General features: G+C 35.0%; 1 protein-coding gene across 1 annotated transcript; it reads right to left on the bottom strand.

Annotated features, from left to right (window-relative positions):
* Positions 1-3,805: 3,805 nt before the first annotated feature.
* LOC135683036 (transmembrane protein 134-like) lies at positions 3,806-11,761 on the bottom strand. The gene is made up of 6 exons (XM_089109347.1): positions 11,231-11,761; positions 8,042-8,231; positions 6,951-7,027; positions 5,847-5,909; positions 5,081-5,134; positions 3,806-4,785 (listed from the first exon to the last, which is right to left on the bottom strand). Exons 2-6 carry the CDS (start codon positions 8,113-8,115, stop codon positions 4,703-4,705), a joined length of 351 nt encoding a protein of 116 aa, XP_088965473.1. The 5' UTR covers positions 8,116-8,231; positions 11,231-11,761; the 3' UTR covers positions 3,806-4,702.
* Positions 11,762-12,015: the final 254 nt, after the last annotated feature.

The following is a 12,015-nucleotide window of genomic DNA, read 5'->3' as shown; positions in this document are numbered from 1 at the left end:
TTGGTACTGACACTCAATTTTCGGAAGTGGGGACATAAATGTTTTAATTTTAACTAATGATTGTTGCAGATCAGAGTGGCACCACTGGAAAGGGAAAAAAGGGTGAAAAGTTATTTTAATGCTTATGCAAGTATGGACCCTTCTAGCCTGATAACCAGCCCATTACCCTTTAGAATAATGGGCTGGTGACCCTTCGTCTTTTATTGGTATGAAGTGCAACGTGCTAGCTTCTTGTTGGCAAAGTCACTTTAAAAGAACTATGCTAGGAGCAGGGATATAATATAATATAATATAATCAATTTATTTACAGTGGGTATAATATAGCTATCTATGTACAATTTATGTACAAGCTAATTTAGGCCTACTTTACAAAAGTTTAGAATAAAAAGCAATTAGCCATGCAATGCGAGGGATGAGCCCCCCTTGTTAATGCCGTCAATGCTATTGCTTTTTGGCAACATTTTGTGCAAGAGTCCCCTTGTTCTTTTTGGTAGCACTTCGCAGGGACGCCGGAGCCAATAAAGGACAGAGGGGCAGAAATTTAGAAAGGGCATCTTTAGAGGCTAGATCGGCGCGTATGTGCGCCGTAAGGTTACCCTGCAAAGGGAATTTTGAGGTTATCTTACCCCAGGTTAAAAAAGCAGCCATTAAACAGCCAATGTTTGAAAAGTACTTTCAATTTTCAACAGAAACAAAAAATAAGAATGTATTTGTATGCTTATTGTCCATATTTTCCAAACTAATTCAGTCTTGTTTCTGTCTTTCCTGTAAATTCCTTTGCAACAGACTTGATATCCACTCGGTTCTTATTTCTTTTTGGATGTTCGCAAACATGATATGGTTTTAATGATTTGCACCAGTTGAAGCTCGTAACCATGTTTTCAATTGCTGCATGGCACTGAATGTTCGCTCACAAGATGCTGAACCAAGTGGAACTGTGTAATACAGTTGCATCATTTTATGTACTTCTGAGCACTGAATCTTCGTGGATGGCATAGAGTTGAAGATCTCTGCGATGGTGGATATTCTTGTCACAGAGGTAATTTTGCTTTTTTCATCATTGTAGAGGCCAAGGATGATGGGGAGGTCATCTAGCTGCGTTCTCAGCAAATCTTTATTCAAAAGATCATTCTTCAGGTTAGCTATGGAGATGCTTCTTTCTTTCATTGAGTTCAACAAAATTTCATCATTGCAAGATCAATTCAAGACAAGAGAATCTTGATCAAATCTGTCTGTAAGGCTGACAATGACTGCATCAATGGCTCCATAAAATGATCTTCGCATATGCGCTGGTTTTATCTTGTCGTTCAGGTAAGCTGTCTGTTAGCATAACATTTTATCGTTAAACCGTTTTGGCACTTTTGATGGACGTGGTCCTGGTCCAGTGTGAGGCTCTCTTACACTTGGAATAGCATTTGCTTCGTCAAGGATGCGGTTAAACTCGTTCAAGCTTCTTAACTTTTGAAACCGCTTTAAAACATGCTTGATAGAGTATAAAGCGTAGTCTGCAGAAATATCAACTGCTTGAAGTTCCCTCGACAGTTTTTCTAACAAGTTGAGAATCGTTCTTGTTGCATTTTAATTGGAAAGGACATCCAGGGAGGAGAATGGACGTTTGACTATTCCTTTTATCTTGAATGCAATGTCTTTTGGAATTGTAGGATATTTACTCAAACCCTCTAAAGTTTTTTTCAACTCAGAAAATTTATCAAAGACAATGTCTGCAGCTTTCACTCTCGTTGTCCACCTTGTTGTTGACAGATTGTGAAGTCGAAGGACTTTGTAATCTTTAGTGTCCTGTTCAAAATTAAAATCATTTTGGATTTTTTCGAAAAATAAGATACGCTTTGGATAAGCACCAACAATTGCATATAGCGATTGACACAAATCAAGAGAAGACGACAGCACATTGCTGTTCTTGATTGCATCCTTAACAATGAACGTAAGTAGCATTAGAAGCTGTTTTTGCTTTCAGCTTCTGTGACAAAGATTTCATGGCAGCTACTCCCTCAAACCCTATTGCAGGCATCTTTTTACCATCCAAAGAAGTCCTAATCAGAATATCTTTTATGCAGCCAAGCAGTGCATCAGAAGAGAGACCATCTGAGCATTCGTATATGCTGACGAATCTTCCTTCATATTTGTCACTGCATGTTCTTACGGAAAATGAAAGTTGTTTTTTTGGCAACATCTGATGATTCATCTGCAAGAATAGCTAAGAGACTTTTTTCTTGGATCGTATCCAACAGTTCTTTACAATCACATGAAACCAGCACTTCTTTCTGCTTATCCAAAATATCATGTGCACTCACACAGTGTTTTTCGTTCAAGAGAATCTTGAGGCCTTCGTCCTTGATAGCTTTATCGAGATTAAACTGATATATATTTGATTCGGCGTCAGTTTTTCCACGTATTGCAACTCCTTGACGTAAAAGAGTTTTCATTGTATGGAGATGCGAGGTTAGTCTTTGCTGGCGAAGAAACTGTCTTTAAAGCTGCATAGACTTGTAAGCTTGTGCAACAGAGTGGTGTCCTCTTGCCACTGTTGCACATGCTGCTCTATAGGAAGAAGATTCTTCGTGTTTCCTTAGTTTTCTGTGCCTTTCTTTCAATTGTCAAACCCCTCTCCATATTTGCAGTTAAATGCTCCATGCTTTGCACTGTTGAACAAAAAGCTTTTTTCTTCTCTCTGCTATTTTTTTTTATATATTCTCATAAAAATTTACAACGACAACAATTACAATACAAAAGCCTAGGGAGCATGGAAATGCATAACAACCCTAAGACTTACACTTAACATAGAGACACAAATATTACAATAATAAGCTACAAAAGTGATTGGAGTGGTGCTACAACATAGCCAAGGCTTGTTCAGCCATTCTGCTTGAAAATATCCCCCGCTCTTTTGAGTATCTTGTCTTTCTTTTTCAGAAAATTTATTTGCGGCTTTGACATAGGTTCCCAAGATGCCAGTTTTCCATTCTATTGACCCTTTGTTTATTTTTGTTTTCAGTGTACCCGAGGATGTATCCAGAACGACAAATGAATTTGTCTCATCTTTCTTACTCTTAACGTTATTAATCTTTCATGGAAGTGTCTTGAAATAGGTTAAAGAAACTCTCAATTATCCATGAAGGGCAACTGCAGCGGCAAGCTCTTTCGCGACAGACTTCTTAACTCTATCCGCTCTTGGCACCGTGGAAAAAGAAATTATTCCATTCTTTTATTTCATGTGAACTTTAACTTTGCGAGAGAGCGAAAGCATGTGACAATAGCAATAGGTTACAGAAATTATCAGTGGGAGGCCTAAGATGATTTTCTGAAGTAACTGTTAACGTTATAATGCTTGATTTTTCGTTAATTCTAACATTTGTTTTGTAATCATCTATTATTTTTGAGCAAAAAGAATAATGGAAGCATAAGAGCTGTTGGGAATTGTGTTTAACGTTAAATCTTTAAATAAAAAATGACTGTATTTAAAACTGTTATTTTCTTAAAAAGGGCACATTTGCCACATTTTCGGGGTTGCGTCAAAACCAATCTCACGCTAAATGTAATCGTCAAGCCTTTGGTGATTTGCACAGCTCAGCACTGCCTAAACGGCATCGTGCACTGCATGGCAGACTGGTAGACAGTATTTTTATTCTACACAATGTACACAATTCATAGGATATTGAATATGAGTATTTAAATGCAAACACCTTGGGATATATGTATAATTGCTTTTTTTTTCATCCATATTCAAGTCTTTATTTTTGTGCTTGAGGGTCAAGGACATTCTGTACAAGTTCTTCCCATTCTTTAATACGAAGTGCTCATTATCAGGGTAAAAATGGTGTTGTGTTGCATGATAAGCAGGGCTAGTGTATCGAAGTAAGTCCTTTTTCAATAAAATAGACCTATAAAATATATTATACAACTATGGAGCTCTGGGCCCTTTGGTATAAAACAATTTGTTTAAAACTTGATACATTATAAAGAAGAAGAATTCGTTGACATTAAGTTCGATTTTTAGTCGTCATGAAAGATTTAGAGCGTGCTTAGATGGAGATGAGAAGATTTTATGTGAAATTATGATTTGAGAATTTCAGATGTCAATCGCCAGTTTGAAAGGATTTATCACAAGGAATTTCTCCAGTTAATGCAAAATGTACACCTGCTATTAGCAGTTATAATTTGTTACAAGATAAAGAAACCAGTTGAAGGAAAGCTGGCCACCTAAGGCTTAATGGATTCCCGATCAGAATATCAGATTGTCATAATCTTCTTTTTGAGAGGCACTGTGTATCTGTGTATTGGTTGCCTTAAATCTGAGGCAATGCAAAGTCAATCAGCAGTCAACATCAAAGCTCTTGACAAGTCTTCTAACCTCATTTTGGAAGAGATCTTTTCAAGAAAGGTACTCTACATTTTTTTATTTAGAGAGAGTTTGCAAATATTTCTGTACAGTATTGATGGAATAAAGATATATATTTCTAAATTTTCTTCTATTAAAATCATAAAACAAAATTTTGGTACGTTAACTTAAGTCTTTGTGCAATGTTTTTCTATCAAAGCAGTTATTTGAGAAAATCTTTCTGCATTTCATATCTAAAATGTATTTCTTTCATTCACAAATTTTGTTTGTTACAGGCAACTCTTTCCCATATATTGTGACATCATCCCTGAAACATTGCGGCGTCTTCCCCGATATATTATGACGTCATTCATGAAAGAGTGTGACGTCTTCCATTGTGTAGCCCTTGTGTCCCTTGACTGCTCGTACGAAGTACACCACGTGATACACTGAAAAGAATTAAGAAAATAAAATGAATTACTAGGAGCTTCTATTTCGATATCACTCAGAAGCTTTAGCTGACAGTATAGGGGCCCCTTGTCACATATTTTGTCACTGATTACTCTGTACAATGTTTTGGAAAAACACATTTATTTCCAATTCTTGCATCTGCAACTATCCTCATCTTGTATTTTGCGAAATCAGCTATCAAAACCAGCTAGTTATATCAACCAACTTGCTCTTGTATTCGGATACTACAAACTGTACTATAGTTTTGCTGATACATAAAAACGTTACACTAACCTCCCGGAATAAGACACATTGCAGAACATATGAAGAAAATGTAGCCATTTGGACCTAAAACAGATGGAAGTTTTTCAGACACAATTCGAACTTTATCTGCTTTATCTAAAACAAGGGGGTCCTTACAAAAGGTAAGCCCCCTAACTCTACACACAAGTGTATATTTGAGTAGATTCTTATCAATTTATCAAAATAAACTTCTTTAAAAGAGATATTGTTACAAAGGCGTTTTTCAGACATGATGAGTGTATTTAAAACGTTTAAAATTTTAAACCGTAAGAATTACTGGAGGAGCACCTTTGTCTGAGAGAATGTATCCCATCGAAAAAAAGACTTTTATCATTTTAGGAGGGACACAAATCTTCCCTTCCTCCTCTATAAACAAAAATCGTTTCAGACATGATGACAGCATATTTTCTTAGTAAGAAAGAAATGGAAATGGCGTCAGTATAGAAACAAACCCACTATACTCTTCATTGTCCTTGCTTATTTATGACTTTTCACATAACAGAATAAAAGTCTTTTAGACTTTTGGTCCAAATTTTTTTTCTGGACAATAGTTTGATATACTCAATGAGGAGTCACGAGGAAGTTACCATCGAGAAAGGATTCATGGAATAATTTGCCTATGCTTATTACCTTTGCCATTTATAAAATGCAGGTAAAAGGAAAAGCAATTTTCTGAACTTTTTCTCTAATGATCCTATTTGCTATGATCGACTTATCTGACTTGGTAATGTAAAGAAGAAAACTTCTAAAAAATAACCTTCTCCTGTTTTGTATTTTGGATGAAGCAGCACTATTATGAGTATTCCACAAATTAGAAAAGCTGAAAAGAAAGATAAGAAGAATAAGTTTAGGTATTTGCTGTGCATAGTTAAGGAACTGTTTAATCACAAATCTGTACAATCATTACCTAGTCGATGCATTGAAAACCTCAAATTAATATTAAAAGGGCTTTTATCAATAGTTATCGTTCTCATCCTTTAATTTTATGTATGTGATAAACTGTTTTTACCTAAATAAACTGTTAAAAACTATGCTTTCGCAACATGTTTTTATGGACAGGAATGACCACATAGAAAAGCTATAGACACTTTTCATTGTTAGAGAAGCCAAAGAATTAAGCTTTCGTCCTGCATCTCTGTTTCATTCAATCAAAGTTGACAGGGTCTATCTTACAATAGCGTATTCTGTGCAAGTTTGATTTTAGGTGTTAACAAAAACCTTTGAATAATGTAACACAGTTGCTTCACGGATATTGGTTTTGATAAGGATTGGTTTTGACAAACAGAATAGAAAGATTTATGGCAACTCTTCCTTTACTAGCAAAGTGATGTATATTTTTAGGCATCCTTCCTTCATCAATACAGTGCTAAGGACCACAATAGCCGGATGGGGTTTATGGGAAGTCTCCCAAACAATTCACAAGAGGTACTTAAAGTAATCTTGAAAAAGCTTAAAAAGGCAGTCCATCAAATAACGGACCCTAGGAGCTAACCAAAATCTTTATAAGTATTGATAATGAACAATTAAATGTCATATCGAAAAGTACATATAAAGCATACGGGCGGAAACACTATTCAAGAAAACACTTTGAGAATTGATATGTTTGCAAATGTTTGTATGAATATGCAGCAAGAAGGGAACTCCCTTTGACGAATTTTATTGTTCTTTGTTTTTCTACCTATCAACTATATGATCGTTTTGTCATTTCATCTAATTTAGCATTGATTTCATAAACGATTTTCTTATCATTTCTTGATTAGAATTGAGTATGACTATGGTAAGCGGTTCGTCGACCCAACAGAAACCATGATACTTCCAATCCGAATTCACAATTCATAATTAATTATTCACTATTACATACCAAACCCAAACAGCAACAGTAAAGTGGCTACCAGAACAGTCTTCCAGTGTTTTCGTAACTTCGGATGAAAATATTTCCTAGAAAATTGTTTAGAAAGAGTTAATCAACAGAACAGGGACATTCTTTAAGACCACCGTAAACACTCGTAGAAGATACCTACATTTCAAGCAGAGCAAGCCTCCGCAAAATTTAAAAAAGCATTTTAGGTTTTGGTTTAGATAAATCAATTTGAATTCTTTTAGACATTTTCTTCAATGAAAAAGTCCAATTGCAATCATCGCATTTTGTTTGTGGACGCCAAAGGACATCATTTGTGAACATCGTCCACTAGATTTTTATGAAGCTGATTTTTCCGTTGAAAATTCACTTTTGGCATCGTTTTTTGAAATTTAGGCAGTAGTGTGACTTCACTGAATCGGAAAACATTCTTTTTAAAAACTTTGGAATAACAAACCGGTTTATTTTATTGCTTGTATATCTGTATTGAATCTACACCGGTAGAAAGCACAATTTCTCTGCAAGACATTTTCAGTTTGTGTTATCCAAAGAAAAACATTCCTAAAATAGTTTTTAATGACGACATACCTTGATACTCATTTTACATGGCTAGCAAACAGGGGCTGAAATTGTGGGTTATGGTCGGCAAGAGCCCCCGATTAAAGTTGTTTGGAAAATCTAACGTAACCGAATAGATGGAAAGATGAAAACTTGTCTTAGTAGCAGGCGGTGCTTCATTCTTTAACTTCTGACCCAAATTTAGTTGTTCTGATGACATTTTTGCTGTATTTTTAAACGTCATACTGTTGCTTATTCTAAGTAAAGCATTTTTATCTATTTAGTCGCCATTATCGTTTTCCCATGCAAAAATGGATTAGTTTCCGCCACTGTAGAATAATAATCACTTTATTGCCAATTGGCTTTGACAAACCTTTAACTTCTAAAATACAAGCCTGTCGACCAATAATGGAAATTAAAGCTTGGGGATAACCGTCAGGAAGTTTGGAAATTTAACCAACAGAACTTTTACTTGACTTATCTGCCTGTAAAAGTAAGTAAGCTTGTATCCTTTTGATATATCTGAAAATTCTCACCTGAAACAACTTTCTTCCTCTTCATCTTCCTCGTCGGATTCTATAAGATTTTCCATTGACTCTGATTTAATCATCTTGGGATTGATTTCTTGTTCCTTATCAAACCCCTCCTTGGGATTTTGGATGCCAGCTCAAATAGTGGAACTCTTCGACACCTTTCTTCGGTTTCTTGTCAAAGCAGATCTTTGCACTAAAATAAATTCATAAGCTTACTAATCTTTGCTGAAAGTCCCTCCATGAAAGTTGTAGAAATTTCAAATTCCAGCCACTAAGCTTTTTTCAGTTGCTAAGCATGATTCTTTTCCTACTGAAATAGCTGAGAATTTTCTCAAGGAAGAAGATTTTTTGACGCTGCTTCAAGAGCAGTGACTTGCCGAGTACGTCTTCTTTACAAAGGTGTTTTACAAGGCACAAGAATTGCACGTTCCAGTATCCACCATGGTAACAACTATATGCATCTTTACAACCTCTTGAAAGTTCCATCCTTGTTTATTAATTGACAAAAAGATCAACAAAGAGAATTCCCTTTCTTTCTAACCCTCTTCAAAAATTTTGGGAAAATTATCTTTCAAATGACATCATTTGCAAAATCTAACGACCTGAGTTTATCACAACTTGTGTTGATGAATTTTTCAGCTCTCTTTTCTAAATCAAAGAAGCACATTAATAATTCACAGATTCGATCAAATAAATTTTATGAAAAACAAAACAATTTATAAATTGCTCATTATTTGCATAATTGCATGGCTATTCTGCAGTTAGGTTGGTAGGTTATTGAGTAAGATTTCTGTCAACGGAGCAAAAGATTCACAGTAATACGTTATGCATGTTTGAAAATCAGACGTTTAGACAACTGCACGATATTTGCATTTAGTCCCATAGAAGCAACTTTTTGAGTATATCCAATTGATAGCTCGATGGAGCCGCAGTTATTGAATACGAGTTTGAATCTGTATGGAATAACAATAAACAAGAACAGATATCAAGATATGTAATATCACTAGAAATCGTTAAACTAGAGGCATGGGTTAACGTCCGGGTTGCATTAAATAAGACAAGGATCACCCCTTAGCCCTTTGTTATTCACTGTTTTGACTTAAGACTTTAGCTAGACACAAAACCCAAAAAATATTGGTTGGTAGTAAATTTTTTATCTGCTTAAGTACTTTTTAAAGTTAAATTCTTTTTTAAAACATATATGAAGTTCGGGTCACAATTTTTTTCCGCTAACCATTATCATGTTTTGTAATTTCACCTCTCTTTAAAATCAAGAATAAAACCCAGTACAATATTTTTCCATGCTCCTGTCCATGTATATATTTTTTCAGCATAAATTAATTTTACTGCTAAACCAAATTATTCTCGTGGGTAAGAAATTTATTGATGATTGTTGGTACATTATTATCAAACTCCTTACTATCCCTTTGTCAACAACCAAAGATGTCTTCTATCAATAATACACAGAATTAGAAGCTCCATAGATCTTTTAGATTTCAAACACCTTAAGGATTGCCCTCTTGCTGTAAAAACAGTTTCGTGGAGAAAAAACTAATGATTTATGAAAAGATTTTTATAAATCTCTATGATTTCACCAAATCAGGGATTAAGATTTTCTAAAATGATTTGACCAAAGTGTTATATTTTTATCATAAGGATTAAACATGCTGTGTTTTTCAGTATTCTGAAAAAGCCACAAATCTAGCTCGTTTCCAACTCCAAACCATTTCGAAATACATCGATATCATGCCTCTTTTTCTGTATCGAAAGTCTTAGATCAAGAATAGGTGTCTATAAAGCTTAAATTAAAAGTCGGTGCAACAGAGCTGTGAGAACAGTCACGTAAAGTGTTCATATTGTGATTTGCCGACTCTCAAATTCGGTTGGAGGCGAGACTATCTGAAACATATTGTGACGTCACACTTTCGCCACAGTTTTACAAGAACCGAAAATTTCGTGAAACGTAATTCAATTCAAAGATCTAAACTCGAGCATTTATAACTAACAAACTTAGTAAAATATTGAAAAAGATAATGAATTCTTAAACAGCAGGTTCAGTTTCTTTAGAATGGCTAAAAAAGGCGATGCAAAGGCCCTTTAATTTCTTGTGGCCCGTGTAGTTGTCACTCAGTTTCTTTCGACAGAAGAGTCTTTTTTTCCATTGATAGTGGTTGCTATTACTCTCTACTTACAAATGGAATCATACGTTTGGCTGCAATATCGTGCTCTCAGTGGAAGATTGTAAGAGTTGGTTTTCCATTGGCATTCATTTACATAAGCTCGACATTTATTTTCTATAAGTTGTCATTCATTTGAACTGAGACTCAACCATATCAAATAAAAATTTGTTTTTCAAAAATCTGTCCTACTCTTCTCTTTTGAGTAAATGATTTTGATATATACAAGATTGCATTGTAAAATATCATCACATTTGAAGAGTTGCTAGCTTAAAAACATTTAGATCGCGTTGAACTTTAACATGCCTTGTTTCTGTATCTTACAATATCATTCCCCAAATATCAATATCACATCAAACATATTTCCTTTGGAGTCAAACTTTCATGAATAAAAACCAGACCAACCACTTATGAAAAAGCGGGTTGATTATAGATTTAACATAAATGTTTTGATTTGTGCTGAGCAATTATATGATTTCAAGGAAAATTGCCTGACATGAACAAAACTTTTGTTTACTGATTAAGGCTACTTTATAAAAAATGTCATTCAATGGCATACGGTTTCTAAGCTCAGGGCAACAGCTGAATTTTCCCTGTTTTCAAAACATGCTAGCTTGAACGATGCTTGTGTTAAGATATATTTCAAAACGATCTTTTGGTTCAATGCACCACTGCTTGTAATCTTTTGCAGTGTTATTATAAAAAACCGGCATTGTAGATGGTTTATGCAGTACTTGATGCATTCATTCCTTGTAACTTACCCATGCAGCTTAAAGGCTTAAATATTCAATGAATTTTATCGCAAGAATATTGATATCATCAATCCTTGGAAATTCTTTCTTACATAATTTGAGAATACATCAAATGAAGCTATTCTGTCAGAGGAAATGGCAACACTTTTTGCAGAGATACGTTAAAATGCTGCTGCGAGTTGCAGCGTCTGTAGCTGCATTTCCCTGCGAAATGGTATGTTACAAAGGCAAACAGATGCCATTCCAATGCATAAGTGACTTACCGCTTGTAGAATTTCCTCTGCTTTCTGCAATTCGCAAACAGGCTGGGGATCACATCATATTTATACAAATTCCAAAGCTCTCAGCTGAATATCAACCTCAACAGTGCAAAAAAGCGTTGAAATAATCTGGCTATAACATTGAACAAGCTGAGTCCTACTTTGTACAGTTGAATTTGGGAGGCTCGGTTCGTCTGCATTGAACTCATTTCACCTATGCATAATTAATGCAAGAACAGTAAACCAAAATAAGACCTGGGATGACAACTTCAACACAAAACCACTTATTCTTCTGTGATCCCATATCTCATTAATAGTCAATGACAATAACCTTTAGCTGCCATATGCTGAGAAAATTGTCGTTACATTATTCTGGAGAATGAGAGACTACAAATTCTTTAACAAGCATAGATCATGTTGTTATCCGTGAATTTAGCGATTTATGTTTCTCAATCAACGCCTACACCAGGTTTAGTTTTGCAGATGTCACTTCTCCTCATGACGTTTATCTTCATCTAAATATGACATAATCGTGAAATGACTAAGGCATTCATTTCAAATCAAGAAGAGAAATATGATGATTTGAGAATGAAACAGCTTTGACTTCAACGAATTTCTGCCTAGCCGAAACAAAATCAACTTTTTTGCAGAAGACCAAACAAAATTAAGCAAAAACCAATTTGATACTGTGCAGCTTTAATGACTTTCTTTGCTGATATCGATTCTGAACTGACGTCATCGCTAAGACATTTTCCAGTTATTCACATTGTTGTAGTTTAATCTCTTCA

This window comes from Rhopilema esculentum, chromosome 7 (assembly GCF_057945365.1).
Source record: "Rhopilema esculentum isolate cy_ngs chromosome 7, ASM5794536v1, whole genome shotgun sequence".
Lineage (NCBI taxonomy): Eukaryota > Metazoa > Cnidaria > Scyphozoa > Rhizostomeae > Rhizostomatidae > Rhopilema > Rhopilema esculentum.
Note: the sequence above shows the minus strand (reverse complement) of the source record. Positions and strands in the feature narration are given on the sequence as shown.

Coding starts and splice junctions, on each gene's coding strand:
- LOC135683036 (XM_089109347.1), bottom strand. CDS start 8,115: ATGATTAAATCAGAGTCAATGGAAAATCTTATAGAATCCGACGAGGAA. Junction 5,910..6,950: donor ACTGTTGCTGTTTGGGTTTG/GTATGTAATAGT, acceptor CTTTCTTTTCAG/CTTTTCTAATTTGTGGAATA. Junction 5,135..5,846: donor AAAATACAAAACAGGAGAAG/GTTATTTTTTAG, acceptor CATCTGTTTTAG/GTCCAAATGGCTACATTTTC.